This window comes from Lampetra fluviatilis, chromosome 1, assembly GCF_964198595.1.
Source record: "Lampetra fluviatilis chromosome 1, kcLamFluv1.1, whole genome shotgun sequence".
Classification (NCBI taxonomy): domain Eukaryota; kingdom Metazoa; phylum Chordata; class Hyperoartia; order Petromyzontiformes; family Petromyzontidae; genus Lampetra; species Lampetra fluviatilis.
In genome coordinates, this window is record NC_136275.1 from 20,678,451 (window position 1) to 20,698,577 (window position 20,127).

Below are 20,127 nucleotides of genomic sequence, written 5' to 3' on the forward strand. Positions count from 1 at the left end.
CATATTTTAATTGCATCACCTGAAAGTGCAGTGCAGTGCAGCTCGAAGCTATCACCCCAGAAAAAGGATCCTTTGGGTTTGCTGCTCTTTTGCGTCGCCGTGGCAACGAGCCGGTGCTACCACAGAAAAAAGAGGACTGGCCGCTGTCCAATATTCGGGGAGTGCTAAGTGCGCGAGCCTATGAATGCCGATGCGCAATGTACAGTAGTTGCTGTGTCGAGATATATATTTTATTTTTTACACGTTCTATGGAGCATGCCGCGTTATTACGCGGCGTGCTCGATTGCCATGCCTCGTGCACCCGGCAAGCGCGATCTTTTGCCATCTCTTCAAACAAACGGGCGAACAACAACAAAATGTATTTCGTGCAAACGAGCTGCGGCGTTGTTGTACGCACGTTAAGTGAGTGCTAATTGCAAAGCCGTTAACCCTGTACTGCCGCCGGACCTTATTTTGAGAGCAAGTTTGTGGGTACTGCCACCTCTTCCAACGCATCTGGTCAGGAGACCAGATGACTGCCGAGAGCTCTTGCCAGCAGTGGTGTTAGCAAGCACTTGCAGGGGCTGCACATTTATACTTTTTTTTCCACCGTCGTTTTACACGTGTTTTAGCACCCTTTGCTGGTTTGCTCATGCATCTTTGCAACATCATTAGCCAAACTTTTTAGTTTTGCTTTTGGATGCCAGAAATACTTTTACTTGTTTATTTCACATTGAACAAGGGAGCATTGATTTGAGGTGTTTTTTGGGGGGTCAGCTAGGCCTTGTGATAATCAAGTACTGGAGAAATATACAACTTGCCTTATTGATATCAACATGTGTTTTATACATTTTACAGGTTTATTGGGTGATACTGTATATTTTTACATATATTTTTCCACGTGTGGAATACTAAGCGTCAGTTTGTCCAGCTGTTATAGTGTCTTAAATAATAAACTAATTGCAATATATATTACATCCAGAATCTACACAGGTGTCTCTGTATTTAATCGCTGGATATAAGCTAGCCACGTGTTTTCTTCTGCTACTGCAGCGTCCTCCCACGCGCAAAAACACACTGTATATATTAACAAAACATCCCACGAAGAACATTTTTTAAAATATTGTTTAGGCTCTGTTAATGCGTTCCTGCTAAATAATAAAACAAAAATCTGGAAATAGGCTGCACAATATCTTACCTCTACAGTGTGAGATATAGAGGTTTGGTATTCTGGTCACGTGCCGTGGAGAGATTTCTTTATTTATTTCCCTTTCATTGATCAACCTAAGAGGTGGAGTAATGGGAAAGAGAAGAAGGCATGCCCCCGACCGAGATGACTCCAGGGTGGCGGGGAAATTACATTCCCAGGGACCATAGCAGACTGTGGTCTGACAAACGACGTTACTTACACCGGAACGTAATGTGACGGCATAAGCAGGTCAGCAAAGTGTGGAGATATCATTGGGCTGGGAAGATTAATTTGGATGCGTCAGTCATCCCGAGAGCACTGTCCGGCCTCATGTGCAAACGCCTGCGTATGAGAGGTGTCCAAATAGAGCGATTTGTATATCCTCAAGAAATATATCTTCCAGGTACTGAGGAGGTCTCTGCATGAAGATAATATCTATAACAGTGAAGGGTTTTTTTTCTGTTTGAATTTTTTTTTTAGCACAATTGTCTCAGTAGCAGCATTTGAGAATTGAATATGGCTGCTCACTACTGAAATGCAATCATTTCAGATTTGTGGCAATATGCTAATCGTTTTTATTTTAATAATGCGGCTGTAGAAGGTGTGTGATGTGCCTTGTGCGCCGTTAATTCCGCCTTTTGGAAAATACTGCTTTGGAATATGTTGCGTGTGTGTAACACAGCATTGTTTTCGTTTACAGCCCTTTGTTATTCCGCTGCTGCATGAAGGTTTCCTCGCGCTGCGTTGGGATATGGGGATTGTTTGACCATACTTTACCCACGCTCGTCATCGCGGGTCGAGTGAAGTGACGGCTTGGACAAGAATCGAAAGTACACAGGTTTCTTGGTTCCTAGCGTATTGCGTCAATGACCATAGCACCACGCTATAAGCTGTAAAAAATCTATATCACATCCACAATCATTCGTCACACCTCAGTGCACTCCAACGGGGGTTCCCTGTGCTACATTCATGTGACCTGCCACGTTTGCTCGTGCTTTTTCATGAACACAAGACAATTGTAGCGTATTAAGCGGAACCTGTGCTCGTGAAAAGGTGATTCTAGCATATATATACTTTGCATTGATAATGTCAGTAATTCTATCCCACATCAGCTTTGTATTGATATTGGCAGTGATTCTATCCCACATCTGCTTTGTATTGATATTGGCAGTGATTCTATCCCACATCTGCTTTGTATTGATCATGTCAGTGATTCTATCCCTCATCTGCTTTGTATTGATCATGTCAGTGATTCTATCCCACATCTGCTTTGTATTGATCATGTCAGTGATTCTATCCCACATCTGCTTTGTATTGATAATGTCAGTGATTCTATCCCAAATCTGCTTTGTATTGATCATGTCAGTGATTCTATCCCACATCTGCTTTGTATTGATATTGTCAGTGATTATATACCACATCTGCTTTGTATTGATCCTCTGGTAGCCATACAGACTGTTAGTGCAAGTGCTGTTAGTGGCCACCGATGTCAAGTGCTAATGATTAAACAGCAGACATGCAATCTTTTAAGGCTGAGTCGACCTAAGTGAGGCCCAGGAACAGTTCAGATATTCATTACTGATGTTGGCCGTGAGTGGGAATCAAACTTGGGTCACCGGGTTCAAAGCTCAGTGCATGCTAACCGCTGCATGACCGCTCTCGCACAAGGGTTTTGTTATTATTATTTCCCTTCTCCATGAAATACAAATACAAAGATCCCCTGTATAGGCTTCACAGACTGTTGGGGCAAGTGATATTAGCGAGTACCTATGAAGGGGGTGGGTGAGCAGCAGTCTACCTAGTGATGACATGTACACATCACATCAGGTCTTCATTTGAGGCTGAGTCGACCTAGGGGAGGCCCAGAACCGGTTCAGATAATCGTCACTGGCGTTGGCCATGAGCGGGAATCGAACTTGGGTCACCAGGTTCATAGCGCAGCAAGCCGTTGCACTACCGCTTCCCACACCATGAGATACGTGCGCACACACACATACGGATTTCCACCTGCCCTGTGATGGAGAACTCATTTTGGAGCCATCAAGAGGAACCGTTGAACGAGATGCCCTCTCAGCCTTATCCCTCTTTCATTAGTGCGGCAGATTTATGACCCGAACTATCTGCTCCGTCCAGGGGGATAAATCTTCCTGCGGTGTCTCGCTCTCTCCCTGTGTTATTGGTGGGGTGGGCCGAGTGGTGAGGTGTCCAGGTGTCCAGGCGTTGGTGCCATGGGCTTGGGGTGAAGGGTCATGCAAGGTCGCTGATCAAGCCCTGCCTTGCAAGAGGAGGCTCACGTAATTTTACGTCTTGCGGTCGTTTCATTGAAATGCAATTAATTTGCAATTACGGCACTTGCCCATATTTTAATTAGCTTTTTTCTGATGATGACGAAAAATTTACAGAAAATATAGTTAATAATTAGTTTCAGTGCGTATTTTACACAACGAGCATTTTTTCTTTATATTGCTTGTAGATTCAATGTTTAAAAAATATATACTTGATGGGTTCTCGACGTGAAGTAATTTGGGTTAGATTTTTTTATTTATTCCTTTGCAAACCCCGTAAGTTTAGCGATCGACTAGTACATTACATAGGCAACTGATCAGTTCTGTCATTTCACTAAATATTATGACTCTTCTCCATTGGCAGTCTAGAGCCAGTGATGGAATTGCCACATGCCTTTGGCAGAGTCCGGTCTTTCCATGGTAAATCATGGTAACTACAAACTAACTATTTGTGTGTGCACATGTATAAAGATTGGTGGAAGTGATGGGGCAGTACACAGTGCACCGTGATCTGAGTTGAGATTTTGACATTAATTAATAACTCATGGATTTTTCCTTAAGCCCAAATGAATAATCTAAAAACAGTTATACATGATTATTCACGTGATTAATCCGAACACGTACAGTGAAACCTTGGATTGTGAGTAACTTGGTCTGCGAGTGTTTTGCAAGAAGAGCACATTTTTAAAAAATATATTAATTTGATAAACGAGCGAGGCCTTGCAATACGAGTAGTACGTGTATATGCTTTGTCTGCCGAGCGTCACGTGATCACAACTGATATACGAGTGCTTTGATATATGAGTGCTTTGGATTACAAACACGTTTCCGGAACGAATTATGCTCGCAATCCAATGTTTTACTGTATGTGCTCCAGCGCATCAGAAATCCACGTGATTGCCTCTACATTAGTGGTTTTTGGCATAGAGATCCACGGGAAATTGATATTTTAAAATTATCCTTGATTTTGTATTATCCGCGGCCGTCCTACCTGTCATTAGCGCGGATAATCGAGAGTCTGCTGTAATTTTATTTTACAAGGTAAGGCCCATTGATCTATATAGCTCTTTTTGATGAGGCCACAAATGATAGCTCAACAAAGTGCCTTGTCACGTCGAAATTTACAGCACCCAACAACTCTAACCGCATGTTTCTAAAATGTGGAGGGAAAAACCGAAGGACCCGGAGAAAAATCCACGCGGTCACAGGGAGAACACGCAAACTCCAAATATACAGGCCCCAGGGTTGGAATTGAACCCACGACCTCCTTCATACCAGGTGAGGCAGTTAACATCTCGCCACCGAGTTAAATCCCTGACTGCGGCTGACACGAGGAATGAGCGGTACCCTGAACTGGTCCCGGCCGTCTCCGTGTCTTTGCCAACCCGCACTGACCAGCGTGGCGATGTACCATCCAAACAAAAAAAGTCCTCGTGACCGACACGGCGTGGGAGCCTTCATTCAGCCGTGTGGATTGATCAAGACCCAGACACGTTATTGCTGTCACCACGTGCAGGATTGCTTGCTCATGTAACCAACATGTGCCAGCCTATAAGTCACGTGGGAGGGAGATTCCTTCCATCACAAAAGGGTGGTGCAGCACAGAAATCCCCAGCTGTAACTCTTATCCTTGCCAACACGGAGTGTTCCTGCCGATAAAGGTATTTAGCATAATAAACCAAAATAAACCAATTGTGTCCGTTGAATAAATAAAACCCACCACGAGCGCTTCTCTAATGTGCTGCAAAATGCCTGGGTCTAGTGTACACAAATTGCGCGTGGTTTCAGATATGAAAGTACTCAAGGCCCCCGAGTAGAGGTCTGCCCTTTGATGTACAAGGTGCCCTGCAGGTATGGCTGAGCCGTGTTATTTGAGTAATTTAACGTCAGTGCCGATGAAATAAGAATCCACAAACATTTTCACCATATTGTGACCAGGCCGTTGCGGCATTTTCTCTCTCTGCCACAGATGTAGGAAATCCCCCCCCCCCCCCGTGATATATTTTTTATGCTTCTAAGCCTGACGCAAGAGGTATACAAATACAATTTCTAAGGGGGTTTGTGCTGCGGTTTTGTTTTTTAACAAGTGTGGTCCTGTGCTCTGTGTGTTTTCAAGCTCGTGCATTCTCATGTTGTGTGCGCATCATGGGTGTAACGACGACTTCTCTTCGCCGATTAATGTCGACTTTTTGGTTTCACGATACGGCCACTGAACTGTGCGTATCAGAATCGCCATTTTGCGATTAATGGCAAATTATACGTAAACTATTATGCCAACGTCACGTTTAGGTTAAGGTGTGAACGTAAGCGTACAGACAATGTGGATATATTTTTTAAACACCAGTAAACTCCAGAAAAAATTAAGGTTCAGCGAAATCGCATCCCCAAATTGGTGACAATAAAATGTGCGAGGGATGTGTGTGCGTGTGCGTGCACAAGTGCGAATTGTTGCACCCAATCTATATACGCGAGTGTTTCCACTTCCCTTTCTATATGTGTTTTTTGATCGACCTATTTTCGGTGATGCGTACAGTAAAAAAGCGCACGTCGTTGACTGGGGCATGGCAAAACATGTGGAGCCTTGCAGAAGGGTACATTTTTCGCGTCTTGTGCGCTGTGCATAACTGCCCCAATTCATCGTCCCGCCATTGTGCACTCTCGCATTATCCGTGCGGCGTAATGCACAGATTGATGAACACGTAAATAAGTAAAAACGGAGCCCTGCCCCTGTGCAAATGAATAACACCGGGTCAAATTGAGCACATATCCCACACGAAATTGCCTAATTAAAGAGTGGCCAGTCAATTATGCACGGCGTCAGTTCCATTCGTCGTCGCATGCCCATTCTGCCGTTCATGTTTGTGAATAAATTCGGCTTAATATGAGCCACAGCGGCGCTCATACACACAATACATATATTTATTTTTTATCCTTGCGTGTGGTTGTCATGGAGATGGAGGTTGGGTCCCTTGGCTGATGTTGCCGTGGCAACTGTCGCTAGCGGCTACAGCTCGGGATCTTACTCGTGTAATTACCTTCTCTGCCCTTTATTTAATTTTAGGGTTCCCTTATTTCCTGTATAATTTTTTTCCAGTTATTGAACAGCAACAGTGGTAATCCCGCAATAGCTTAATGGCGTAATTGATCATACACATTTTATGTTTTTTTTTATATAATGAGGCCGTAAATATTGTGTGCACATGTGTATCCATTTACTCGTGCTTTCAAAAAGTGATTATTTTAACTGCTGTGCCGTTATAAACAAAAAAAAAAGACGCCAACCTGCACTGACCAGCTGACTAGTACGGTGAAGTATGGTCAAATGAGCACGATGACCAGCAACGCATTGGGGAGACCGTCTCTTTCGTAATTTCTTGTCAACTCAACTCAACTGACAATACTTCGCCTGGAATTTCGAGTGCAAACATTAAACGGGTGAATAATTACATTGACCGTATTTTATCTATGTGCTTTAATTGGTTGTGGATGCATTTCCTTTAATTAAAGGTAACATTTTAAGCCTCAACAATTAAATATCACATTGTACATTGTAATATAATATACATTTTCATGTAAAATATACCATCGTTGGGTGTGTGTGGTAGCTTACAACTTTTGTTTCCAAATTACACTCAGTGTGCTCTCTGCATGATGTCGTAAACTCTCAAAGCTAGCAGTGGACCACCTTGTGTCGCAGAACAGCCTAGGAAGATGATGTCACGTGCCCACTTTTTAAGTCAATTCAACATCGCTGGGCGATGGTGCACGCCTGTTGACACCAGGGTTTGTGGATCACGCAGACGTTGTGAAACGCCCTTCCCGTGGTCATTGACGTGCTATACCCTGGCTTTGTTGTCCTTACTCCGCACCTCCGATTAGCACGGTTGGCTACGTACGGTGTGAAAGAAGTTCAACGTACGTACATACATTGCCAAGCGAAGGCAGTGCAGCAAATGTGGACTCCACCTGTTCCATCTGCTCGGGTTTACTCTGGATGCTCCAGTTTCTTCCCACATGTATGAATGGTCATAAATAGGCTTAAAAACATCTGAATATACAGAGAACCGCAGAACTTGGGGGGTGAGGTAGAGCGGTGCGGGGGGAATATAGCGCCAGCTCATTGCCTCAGTGGTTCTTTCTTTTCGAGAGCGAGTGCCGTTTAATTACAAGCTGAATTTTTTTTAATATATAATAGGTTTATGCACACCAGGGACACAAATTTGATGTGCCCTGCAAAGTGTGTTCCAGCTGTCAATGAAACGATGTATTTTTAATGCTCAGAGCTGGAATGAACAAAGTAAGTGATTGGTTAAAAAAAGACTTTACCCTTTATGGCATAAAGCTTGCGTTAAGATATAAAACACCAAATAGACAACTATTACAAGGTATCAAGTTTGCGTTAACCACACATACTTGTGGCAAAACATGCAAACAAATATGCTTTGAAAATGTATAAACTATAAAAAAAAATATTTTACCAAGCAATGCCTACTGAGCTATATAGATAGCTCTTTTCACATGTGACCTGGCCACAAATGATAGCTCAAAATGTGGAAGGAAAAACCGGAGGACCCAGACAAAAATGTGCGTTATCATGAGGAGAACACGCAAACTAGAAATATACAGCAGGCTTCAGGGTCGGGATTGATCCCACGACCTCCTGTATACCAGGCGAGGTGGTTAACATCTCGCCACTGTGGCGCCCCGCTGATTGGCCTACACCAGTGACAGTCTATTTTTTTTTATCTTCATACTGGAAAAAGGGTCCCCATAGAATCAAAGTGATTGGTGTCTGGACTAGGAAGATCCACTCACTCAAAGCACAATCTTGAGTGGCTCCGGCTCAGCACTTGTGAGGTTGTTAAAGATTGTATCTTTGTTGCACTCTTCTGACTTCTCTCTCCCTTTGTCTGCCGATGAGGATGGCCATTGTGTGTGTATATAGTTTTACTCGTTTGTGTATAATTGTATAATTTTCGCTTACAACGGCAGTGCTCGCCAGTAAGTGCTCTCTGCTAACAAATTTTGAGCCCGACAGCCAATGTTTCCACTCTATGATCCCACTTAAATTAAGATAAAGGACAAATAAATTAAATGCACTTACTTATGCATATTTGTGTTTAGGCTCAATTTCCATCGCGGGATTTGTAGAATGGACTTACAATTTGCGAGGACTGTATGCCAATCATTTACAGCCTCTGTCAGTTTGTGATTTTGCAAAAAAAATTTGTGTAAAAAGTCGCCTGCCTCAATAAAACCAATTAACGGGGGGCATATCACCAAGGCGACGGCTCTGGCACCGTCTCCTCACGATTTGAATCTCTTCTTGGTTCAGACCTGTTCTTCACCTGAGGACGGCTGCTTGCGTTGTGGCCGAAACGTCGTGAGAATTATTTTATTATGTTTTATTTTATTATTTCCATTCTACGTGACTTTACCGAAAGAACCAAGAAGATGAATCCCTGCAGTCACGAAAGCTTTAAATCGAAAGATTTGAATCTCGTTTCTAAGTCTGCGTACGTGCCGGCAGTGTTGTCACACTAAGCCTTTGGGAGGTGTGTGCTTGTGTCGCGTAGACCCGCTCAACCCGTGTCCCCGTGGCACGTCGCGCGTCTCTCGTTGAGGGCCTTTGAGAGGGATGAGGGATTTGTTTGTCCACCGTTTGTCCGTTGAGGCATGAGCCGCCCAGGCATACGGGGACGATGGTGGTTAACGCACGCGGCCTGTAATGCGGTACCGCGGAGGCAGCGAGGGGTCGGTGGATCACCGCACAAATGTTATGGAACTCCCTTCCATTGAACGTCGAGGTGGTTCCTGAGCATGGCTCGCCAGAAGGCGGTACAGCAAGTGCCCGACTAATTTCCACCCATCCCATCTGTATGGGATGGAGCGTTGCCTCCCCTCGCGCGCGAGGGTTTTCTCCCGAGTACTCGGGTTTCCTCACGCACGTATAAACACTCAATTAATTTGCTGAAAACATCTTAATTTATACGCGCGCCTTCGTGAGTTGCAGTTGCATAATTGACGCCGCTATATACAAACAAAACATTATCTGCATTATTATAGGTGGAGAGAGATGGGATGGGCGGGGGGAAGGGGAGGGGTGGGTGCAGGAGAAGGAATGGGGGATGGAGGCACCGCACGGACAGCTGGAATCATGGGGACCCTGTCTGGGTTTGGCCCAGGGAGATTACTCAAGGTGACGGGCATGCGGATTAGAGTGTAAATCTGGCGTTGTATGAACTACACAGATTTTGAAAGGCATCCAGCTGAGTCTATTAGAATAATTAGCAGCATTTGTCCAGACGTGTTCAGGCTTGTTATAATTGGGCGCAATAATTGAAATGGCATCTATTTTTCATTATTATTTTAAAAGTCATTGCCATTGCAGTGTTTTAACTGAATGTTGATTGGGTGGCTTGGTGGCCTAGAGGTTCACGTTCTTACCTCTCAAGTCCAGGGATGGTTCAATTCCAGCCTAAACGGCCCAATTATGCGCAACTAACACGTTAGCGGTGTAAGTGGCTCCAAGGGACGTTGTTTGCAAAGATCATCGATTGCCGGTAATTTGTAAAATTATCCACCTGCCCTTCGTTACTGGACCACCCTTTCCCTGATGGCTCGAGCTCCGAGGCTGCGAAGGGTACTCCGTGTACCAGCAACAAACGATGCACTTCAAGCAGTGGAGCGACAAGATGGGAGGTGACTCATACCTTGTCCCAGTGGCCACAGGGAGCCGGGGAATGGTTTACGGAGACACTTCAAAACAAGGGTAGCACAAAGCAGCACGTTTAACCTATTGGCTGACTGTAGGCAAGGCGAGTTGTTGTTATTGGCAATGCTTGGGTGCTGTAAAAGTGCCCTGTTATGTTAAGTCGCCTACCAGTTTTCTTAAAGTATTTTTTTGACGTTTCTAAGATGTCTAGCGCCTCAAAATCCTTCGGTAGAAAGTTGAACCATGAATTGTATGTTTTGTTGTTCTAAAATATGCTTTCCCCTTTCCTTTCCATTCGATCCCAAAACCCACGCCTGCCTGTACCTATACTGGCCATAAGCGCCCCTCTCTCACTTTCACGTCTTCCATTACCCTCACATCGCTTACCACTCGTCGCAGGTGGAGCGGTGGGTTGTTACACCTCTCGGGACTGTGGGAGGTGGTGATAGCTTGGGGGAAGGCCTTCATCCAGCGGCGGATTGATCATGGTTGATGATGATGGACACTTTCTCTCGTCAGCTCATTTCACTACTTCTTGTGGTCACTCCTCACATTGATAAATTTATGGATGAATGTTTCTTTTTAGGCTCACGATACATGCAATACATTGTTCGGTTCGGGATCAATTGGTTAATATTTATGCAATTCACGTGCAAAATATGCTCACATGCATTTAGGCGAATAGAAAAAAAAGTGGTGAAACAAACAGTGCGAAACATGAGTGACGGGTAAATACCAACATGGTGGTATAAATAAGGCAGAAAATAACCTGCTTAAATTGGATTGCGACCCCGACTCCTGACAATTAATGAATCGCCAGAGGTGAAATGATCCTCATGGCGGTACCCCGGGGACCCAAATAATACAAAATGGCTGAAGCAATTAAATATTTTATTTCTGGGACACTTTTTTTTCCAGGGGTGTACTTAACTCCGCGACTGGGGTACCAATCAATCCGAAATCAGTGTTACTCCACGATGTCGAAACGCCAATCATTAGCATAAAAATCCGTTATCTAAAAATTATACTTTGAATAGTGCATCGTGTACAGCTCTTCGAGATGAGTCGATTGCTGCATCGCCGACCATCAACAGACTAAAAATGACTGCATCACGGACATTATTCGAGAGCCGGGGTACCGCCATAAGGTTCAATTGTCCTACATGTCCTTCGTCCGCACCTCTGATTAGCACGGTTAGCAACGAACAGTGCAAAATAAGTTCAGCATACGTACAACATCATACATTCAAATCTGACCTTGCTCCCTACATGCACCCCACATTTACTGGACCCCTCCTCCGTCAACCTCGTGGCCGCTCGCACACCCTCTCCTGCCAACGCCGGCTCTCAGCTCTTCTCCTTCCCTTGCCCTGCCGCCTGTCAAACCCCCACCATTGTGTCCGCTCCCCCGTGCCCGCAGGGAGAAGCGCCCGTTCCAGGTGAACGTCTTCGACGCCGCAGCGTGCACCATGGGAGGCAAGCGGAGGACGATCGCGCTGCAGACGTCGCCCGGGCAAGACCAGCCCGAGTTCCGCAAAAACGGCACAGGCCTTGTACTCCTGTGGGCCGGCTAGGCACCGCGGGGGCACTTGCGGTGGTGGGGGAAGGCTGGCGAGCGGGCGGGTGGGCGCGTGGTGGTTTTTACGTGACGCTGCATCCGAGCAGCGGGAGAGGATTTTGATCGAACCATTCCATTACTGTCAACAGCGCGGGAAATCAATGGGCAACAACTGGAAGGGAAACCGTTTAGGATTAGGGATCAATAGTTCTCAACTCTAGGCCTTGCTATACAATTCATTCCATGGCCCTTCTGGTATGCCAGTCTTTACTTCATTGCAGTCTAAAGTGTGCACTGTGCATTAAACGTGCCTGCCTGCCAGTTGTAGGAGTTTAGAGAAATGTGTTGTTGCACATAATGAGCACTCATGCCATTAGAAGCCGGAAGAGTTGAAACTACTTCGTCATTATATTACAATGCAACACAAGGGTGGGTTTCTAAACATTGCATATGTGTGTGTTACACGGTGTGGATAATTATTTGTAATATAAGAGGACATTTTATGGTGCCATATTTTTGGATAAATCAAATGGCAAATCAAACGTTAAGTTATAGCCAATTTTACAATGGCACATGTAACCGATGTTACTTGTTTGGAAGAACGTTGAGAGCAACGTTTCTCAACTTTGGTCTGTGCGACATCGCACAGTCCGCTCTTTCGTGATTGCTAACCTCTTGTATTCACATGCAAATTAAACCGCTGCACGCACCGTTTGCACCTGATGGTTGGCAATCACAGAAGGCTGTACCGTGTGCATGGGCGAGGATTGGAGAGTTTAAGAAACTCTGGTTTAGAGGAGTGGGTGGCAGGCGGTCAGCACCGCCCCAGTTTGTCTGAAGCCAGCTTGTGCTGCGTGCAAGTGGGATGTGAGAGAGGTGTGGACTGTTTTTTGTTTTTGCCAAATGTAATTGTTTAATGATCTCTCTAAAAACGGGGCAGTGCCCATGTTGAGCGTGTCGTCAGCCCTTTTAAAAAAACAGTTTGAATTTTTATGTTTTAATTTCATTATGAACTTAATACACACGTATGCTTTAACAGCACAGCTTATATATATATACTTATATATTCAAAATATCCAATATCAATACCAAAAGGAATGTTTGTTTATTATACATAGCATTTCGTTCGTGTATGTGACCTGTTTGGAGCAGAATTGGATGATAGTGTGTTGTGTGCCTTTTGTTATCATGCAGAATGGGACCAAATAAAGGTTATAACGTGATCACACAGCCTCCGTGAGATCTTCACCTGTGTACAGTGGCTGTCGTTGACGTGCGTTTTGTATCGTGGTTATTTTCAGCCAAGTCGTATTTCCCATTGAGCTTCTCTGGCATTTGCGATGTCTTCAAACAAATCAATACTTCTCACAAAATGGAAAAGTGCACAGGGGCTGTTGTTATTAAGCGTTGTTGTGTAAACGCGTGTTTGCCATGGACATTGTAAGTCGGAGGCAATGGATGTAATGTAAAGCTATGTTAGAATTTTTAATTCAATTTACGAAAACTAATTTATGGCAGAGGGGTTGTTTTGGATAAAGGGGGTCCCTTTAAAATGTCACTAAGTATACTGTTAATAATTAGTTATTTTAGCACAAGCTAAAATGTCTAATTGAAATAGCGTATAAGTAAATGTGACCAGCTTTGAGCCTGGGTAGCAATTAGATGGGTGACAACCATGCACAAACAGGGCTGCGGGGATATGTTCCGTGCGGAAAAATCCATTGTTGTTCTGTACTTCTATGCTTCCACATCCATGCTGTCCACCTTCACCCACCCGCACTGATCAGCATGGTTAATATTGGTAAAAAAAAACATGTCCATGTCCAACTCAACTGCGGTGTGCACTGCACGTGAGATGCGTTACGATTCACCTCCCGGCAATGCAGTGGATTGGCACGATTTAGATTATCGATTCTATTCAATAATCAATTTCTATTTTTATAAACATCGTGGTATATGTAGTGGCCACTGGTGGCTTCAGGGGTCAGGTGATGAACCAAACACATACAATGATAAAAAAAAAAACATTGACGGCGCCATCGTTTTCATGCACGTGTTGCGAGTGTAGGAATGCACATTTCTGGGTGGTGTAAAATTTACTTTTAAATGATCCAATGATATGTTTTGGCTGCCAACAGAACCTTTTTTTAAATTATGCTTGTTGATTCCAAAAAAGCTTCACTGACCGAGTCTAATTACTCAGTTTCAGGATAGCTGGCAGGTTCTCGCGGGAGTGGGCGATGATCGCCATGTGAAATCCCAATTGAGTAAATTGCAGGTAACATTTTCAAATTTGGCAAATTTGGACCATGACGATGGTACACAATGACATACTCTTGACATCCACTGTGAATCTTAACAGCCACTGTGAAGCACACGTAATACACCGCAACAATGACCAGGGTGGCTGCTGGATTCTGCTGGAACCTCTGCAACAAGCGGTGAATGTGCTCCGGCTAAAATGAAACTAAACGATTTTTATTTTACCAGGTAAGGGCCACCGAGCTATATCGCTTTTTTTCATAAGCGACCTGGCCACAAATGATCGCTCAGCGAAGTGGCTTATCACGTGCAAATTTATAGCAGCCAAAATATTCTAAACGCATGTTTCTAAATCTGGAGGGGAAAACCAGAGGACCCAGGGAAAAATCCATATGACCACGGGGAAAAGATGCAAACTCCAAATACACGGGCATCAGGGTCGAGATCGAACCCATCACCTGTATATCAGGCGAGGTGTTTAACATCTCACCACCGTGGCACCCATGTTACTAGGCCATGTTACTGCTGCTCTATGTCAAATTGCTTTTAACTGGGTAAATAGTATTCATAATAATTATTTCCAGCCCTTAATCAATCCACTGCTGGCTGGCAGCCTCCGTCATTGTTAGCCATGGAGTTGTTTGACCGTACTTTACCATGCTGGTCAATGCAGGAGCAAGTATAAACAATACAATATTCTCAGGTGTAATAGGTGTTCCAAATGTTGCACTCAACTAAAACAACCTTTACAATATGGAACCGTAGGCAATCTATAGTGGTGCACTTCACACATTTTCGGAGAGGGCGTGGGGCCCACTTTCGCCGAGAAGACATCATCAGTGTGAGGGTCGCCACACATTTGAGACCAGCATTGAGGTTTGACAGCACGATGATGGGGAGTGTTTTCACATTTGTGTATTGTCAATGAAGAACACTGCTATATTGCATGTACCTAGGCACTGTGTTAAAGCCATGCGAGCCACGCAATGGGTTTGTACTGTTTTATTGGCTTCTGTCGTGTCCAGTTTTAAAATTTGAATTAAACATCAGTATATCCGTACACCAGCAATGGCAAATTATTATTGAATGCAACGGATCACTTACCACGGCGTAAACTAAATTGCACAGTCAATAAAAATATTCACATCTAATGGGTGTCACGTTTTCAAGAATAGCAGGTGCAATTAACATACAAAACAAATAAGATATGTATATATACACACACGCACGCCCACTGTCCTTGATAATTGGCACATCTTAGTTGTATACATTGGAGATTCCCAGTTGCGTCATTCGAATAATAATTATAACGAGAATGAACCGCGCGCACATTGATCCACCTTTGATTCATTTAAAATATAAAATATTAATAACCTGTGTGTTGAACACATATCTGTCATAAAAATACAATAAGTTAATATAGGTAGCCGAATGCATTCCAGCAATAGAATTACGAGTGCACAATCACTTACCACGACGGACACTGATCGCGTACAGCTGATCATAGAACTACAAAATAGAGCGGCGAGGGCCTGTGGCTGTGGCCACCAGCTGTAGGACTATTTTGGAGGAATTGACTTTTTGTTGTTGTAATCGAGCACTCTTGTTACAGCAAGTAATTGCGCATTCGATTGCAAATAATGGCAATAACAATAAGAATGTCACATGCTACACCAAACTGTTTGTAGTAATTTTTAAAATTATCTTATTGGGTCTGAGGCGGTGAGGCATTTCCCCAGTAATATTACCCATCAAAATTGGTCACGGGTCAATAATAGCCGTGCCGTCTGTTTTACAAAGTGTTTTAAGTGTGTGTGTGTGAGAGAGAGAGAGAAAACAACTACTGTACATTTAACTGCAACATAAAGTTTTCAGTAACATCTTTGCATCTTATGCCATTCGCCACCTTGCCTCGCATTTCAAATATATTTAACTTAACGCTCTTTTACAGCCTTCATGTGCCTGCTGCATTCAGTCTCCAGGCAAGCAGTCTCTATAAGATGCGTGACCGGGTGCTGTTCACATGTTGCACCCACGTGTTAAAAACAAAATCTAATATTGAAGCCACTCATTGGTGCATGCTGTGCACGTATAACTTGTGTATTGTGAATAGTACCAAAAGCTATCATCCACGACAGCAAAACATTAAAGAGAAGTCACGGTAAAATAAAAAAAAATGCTAATTGGTTCTGTTGCAACATTTTTCCCCAATGTTTGCAGTCCCAGTCAGCCAATATTTTCGAAGCGTAATGAGGAACAATTAACGTCTGGTGTTTCGACTGCCCGGGCAATCACCACCCCTCATCCTCTCGTAATCCAAGCTGTCTGCCTCGTCACATGTTCTGAACCTTTTAATCAAACTGCTTTTGACTCACATCCTGCCTCGAAGCCATCAGAGGACAGCTGAAGAACACAAGCTTCAAACGGATTAAAAATTATGAATGCAAAAAAAAAGATGAAGTTAAGGTTCCAATCCCGTGGAAAACGCATGCGGTCTGAAACATGCACCTTAAACTCACTGATATATTGTTTTCCTAAAGACTTCTGCAAGCTCATCAGGGGCCAGCTAACTGAAACTCCAGCATCAGACCCCACTTTAGTGGCGGCAGCGGTAGCATCAGCAGCGTGTCTGGGAGGCGTCGTCGTCGTCGTCAGCGGACGGCCGAGCGAACAGTGGCCCAAGATCTGGCCTTGAACGAGGGAAGTCTCTTTCCTCTCTCCGTCTGGAGCGGTCCTCGGGCTACGCATACTTTGCGTGCAATAGGTGACGTGGGCCGTGGCCTTGAGCTCGTGACCTCGCGGCTATCGGTCCAGGTGGAAGCTCCAGTGGGGCATGCCCTCCCGCGCGCCCTCTTCCTTCAGCTCGGAGAACACCTGCGTGAAATAGTGCGGGTCGGCGTTCAGGCGCAGCATCTTGGCGCTCATGAGCTGAATGATGCGCAGGCATCGCTCCCAAAAGGCGTCCCGGCTGCTCTCCACGAGGAACGGCTTGAGCGGGTACGAGATCTCGTTGCCCATGTAGGAGTAGGACAGGTAGAGGCAGGTGAGCAGCGCGGCTCGCAGCTCATGCTCGCTGCCCGTGTGCGCGCTCACCGCCTCGCGGCACAGCAGGTAGACGAAGACCACGTTGGCGGGCGTCACGAACGCCTGGTCCTGCCAGCCCTGCAGCAGCAGGGACCGGTCGACGGCGCGCAGCCACAGGCCCGGCTCCGACGGGGACAGGTGGCGCAGGCGGGAACAGCGACGGCACAGGAACTCGCCCAGGCATTTGAGCAGCTCCGAGGTGGAGGCTTGAACGACGACGCGGCGAGGCGGGCTGCGGCTCTGCTGCACCAGCGCTTGTTGGCCCTTTCTTCCTCCCGACAGCACTTGCTGCTGCTGTTGTTGTTGCTGCTGCTGATGCTGAGGCTGCTGCTGCTGCTGCGGCTGTTTTTTGGTACAGCTGAGCGCCGGCTGCAATGGAATGGAGGAGGATGGAATGAATAAAATCACTCTCTGCTGCTCGCTGCGTCCCACACACTTCCCCATTCATTTACGTCTGGAATCGGACGCGCACGTTTTTTGTAAGCACTCGGTTAATTAACTGCGTCGTCGTTTTAAAGAAGGCGGCGTGCTGGAAACGTAAGCTGCGGCGTTTAAATGCCGCAAAAAAACCCCATCAGAAACAACGATCCAATCAAACGAATCCCAAATAAAGGCCATAATTCGTACGTGTGTGTCCCTTCCCATGTCTATATTATGGCTGCCGAGGTTAACGCTTGCGCTTTGAGCTTGGCAAGGCAAACGGTTGTCATGACCCATATCAAACAATCTGACATGTGCGGATAGAGTCTGGGGCTTGGCAATCACGTCCATCTGTCCGTCTGTCTGTCTCTATGTTGTCCGTGCATGCAGTCACGTAGCGGTTCGCGCGCTACGCTACGAACCCGGCCACCCGAGTTCGATTCCCTCTCACGGCCAACACCAGCGACGCATATCAGAACTCGTCGTGGGCCTCCCTCTAGGTCGACCCAGCCTCAAATGAGTATCCGGTGTGGTGTGTAAAATCATCGCCACTCGGGAGACAAAGACGGCCGGGCGTGGTGCTGGCCAGCCGGCTTTCACAGGAGGCTTGCTAACACCAATTGCCGCAACAGCCTGTTCAGGCTACACGGGGGATCTTTGTCTTTTACGCGTGCACACGTGAGACATTGGGTGTCATGTACGCGCGTTCTGGATGAACGCAGAGCTGTGTGCTGCTGGTGATGATGGTGATGGTGGTGGTGATGATGATGATGTTACCTGGGGCGGCTGGCAGTACGCGCTGAGGTTGGCGCACGAGTACGACTTGGGGAGATTCTCGGCGTGCTTCTGAGTCGAGCTCTCCTGGTTGGGGTTCACCTTGGTGGCGCTCTTCTTCCTCGTCGAGGCGGCCACCAGGCGCTTCCAGGTGAGCGCCGAGATGAGGATGGAGTGGCGTTTGAGACCCTTGCCGTCCTTGGAGTTCTTGCTGTTCTGCACCGCGGTGTAGTGTGCAACCGAACCATGGCCGTCGTCGAAGAAGCGACCTTTCCGACCCGAGGGTGACAGCGAGAGCACGGTGCCCATGTCTTCCGCGGGGTCCTCCTCGCCGCGGCGACGAACGGAGGAGGGACGAGGGGGAATTCCTCCCAGCCGCACGCGCAGTCCGTGGCAACCACCACCACCACCCTGCCAGTCGCCACCCCCCACCGCCGCACCCCACGTCGCAGCCACCCACCTGCAACTCCCCTCTCAGCCACCCACCTGCAACTCCCCTCTCAGCCACCTACCTCCAACTCCCCTCTCAGCCACCTACCTCCAACTCCCCTCTCAGCCACCTACCTCCAACTCCCCTCTCAGCCACCTACCTCCAACTCCCCTCTCAGCCACCTACCTCCAACTCCCCTCTCAGCCACCTACCTCCAACTCCCCTCTCAGCCACCCACCTGCAACTCCCCTCTCAGCCACCTACCTCTAATTCCCCTCTCAGCCACCTACCTCCAACTCCCCTCTCAGCCACCTACCTCCAACTCCCCTCTCAGCCACCTACCTCCAACTCCCCTCTCAGCTACCTACCTCCAACTCCCCTCTCAGCTACCTACCTCCAACTCCCTTCTCAGCTACCCACGTCCAACTCCCCTCTCAGCTACCTACCTCCAACTCCCCTCTCAGCCACCTACCTCCAACTCGCCTCTCAGCCACCTGCCTCCAACTCCCCTCTCAGCCACCCACCTCCAACTCGCCTCTCAGCCACCCGCCTCCAACTCCCCTCTCAGTCACCTACCTCCAACTCCCCTCTCAGTCACCTACCTCCAACTCCCCTCTCAGCCACCCACCTCCAACTCCCCTCTCAGCCACCCACCTCCAACTCGCCTCTCAGCCACCCGCCTCCAACTCCCCTCTCAGCCACCCGCCTCCAACTCCCCTCTCAGCCCACCTACCTCCAACTCCCCTCTCAGTCACCTACCTCCAACTCCCCTCTCAGCCACCCACCTCCAACTCGCCTCTCAGCCACCCACCTCCAACTCGCCTCTCAGCCACCCGCCTCCAACTCCCCTCTCAGCCACCCGCCTCCAACTCCCCTCTCAGCCACCCGCCTCCAACTCCCCTCTCAGCCCACCTACCTCCAACTCCCCTCTCAGCCACCTACCTCCAACTAGCCTCTCAGCCCACCTACCTCCAACTCCCCTCTCAGCCACCTACCTCTAACTAGCCTCTCAGCCCACCTACCTCCAACTCCCCTCTCAGCCACCTACCTCCAACTACCCTCTCAGCCATCCACCAACGCCAATCAGCGATCGATATCCAACTACCACCACCACCTTCTTTCTCCTCCCCTTCACGTAAAATGAATCTCGAGCAGCTGAGATTTCAAAATGCAAAATCCCTAAAAGCAGCGGACAGATCTGCTGCTATTGTCGCAGGCGCGAACGATTAAATATTCAGGTATCTTTGCGAGACATCCGAGTTGCGGGGAGTGGGACAGCACGCAGACGTCAAGGATGCCGGGATCGTGGTCCGTCGTTTGAAATTAAACGAGCAGAGGCATCTCGCTGCGTGAACATTCTCTCTCTCCCCCCCACTTCTCCTCTTCCTCCCTGCAAAAACAATGGTGAGAGTCCAGGGAGCAGGCAAAGCC

The 20,127-nt window shown here is 46.8% G+C and overlaps 2 protein-coding genes across 2 annotated transcripts in view; one reads left to right on the forward strand and one right to left on the reverse strand.

The window, feature by feature from the left end:
• The window catches only part of MYO1D (myosin ID), a 144,785-nt gene extending 131,615 nt beyond the window's left edge, over positions 1–13,170 (forward strand). The window contains exon 23 of the mRNA XM_078859070.1: positions 11,589–13,170. Coding sequence (XP_078715196.1) covers positions 11,589–11,742 — 154 coding nt within the window. The 3' untranslated portion in view covers positions 11,743–13,170. The remainder of the gene's footprint in view (positions 1–11,588) is intronic.
• Positions 13,171–14,284: 1,114 nt separating this feature from the next.
• On the reverse strand, positions 14,285–18,665 carry LOC144933867 (cyclin-dependent kinase 5 activator 1-like). Its single transcript, XM_078859113.1, has 2 exons — positions 18,270–18,665; positions 14,285–17,441 (listed from the first exon to the last, which is right to left on the reverse strand). The coding sequence occupies exons 1-2, from the start codon at positions 18,573–18,575 to the stop codon at positions 16,791–16,793; spliced, it is 957 nt and encodes a 318-aa protein (XP_078715239.1). The 5' UTR covers positions 18,576–18,665; the 3' UTR covers positions 14,285–16,790.
• Between the last annotated feature and the right edge of the window lie 1,462 nt (positions 18,666–20,127).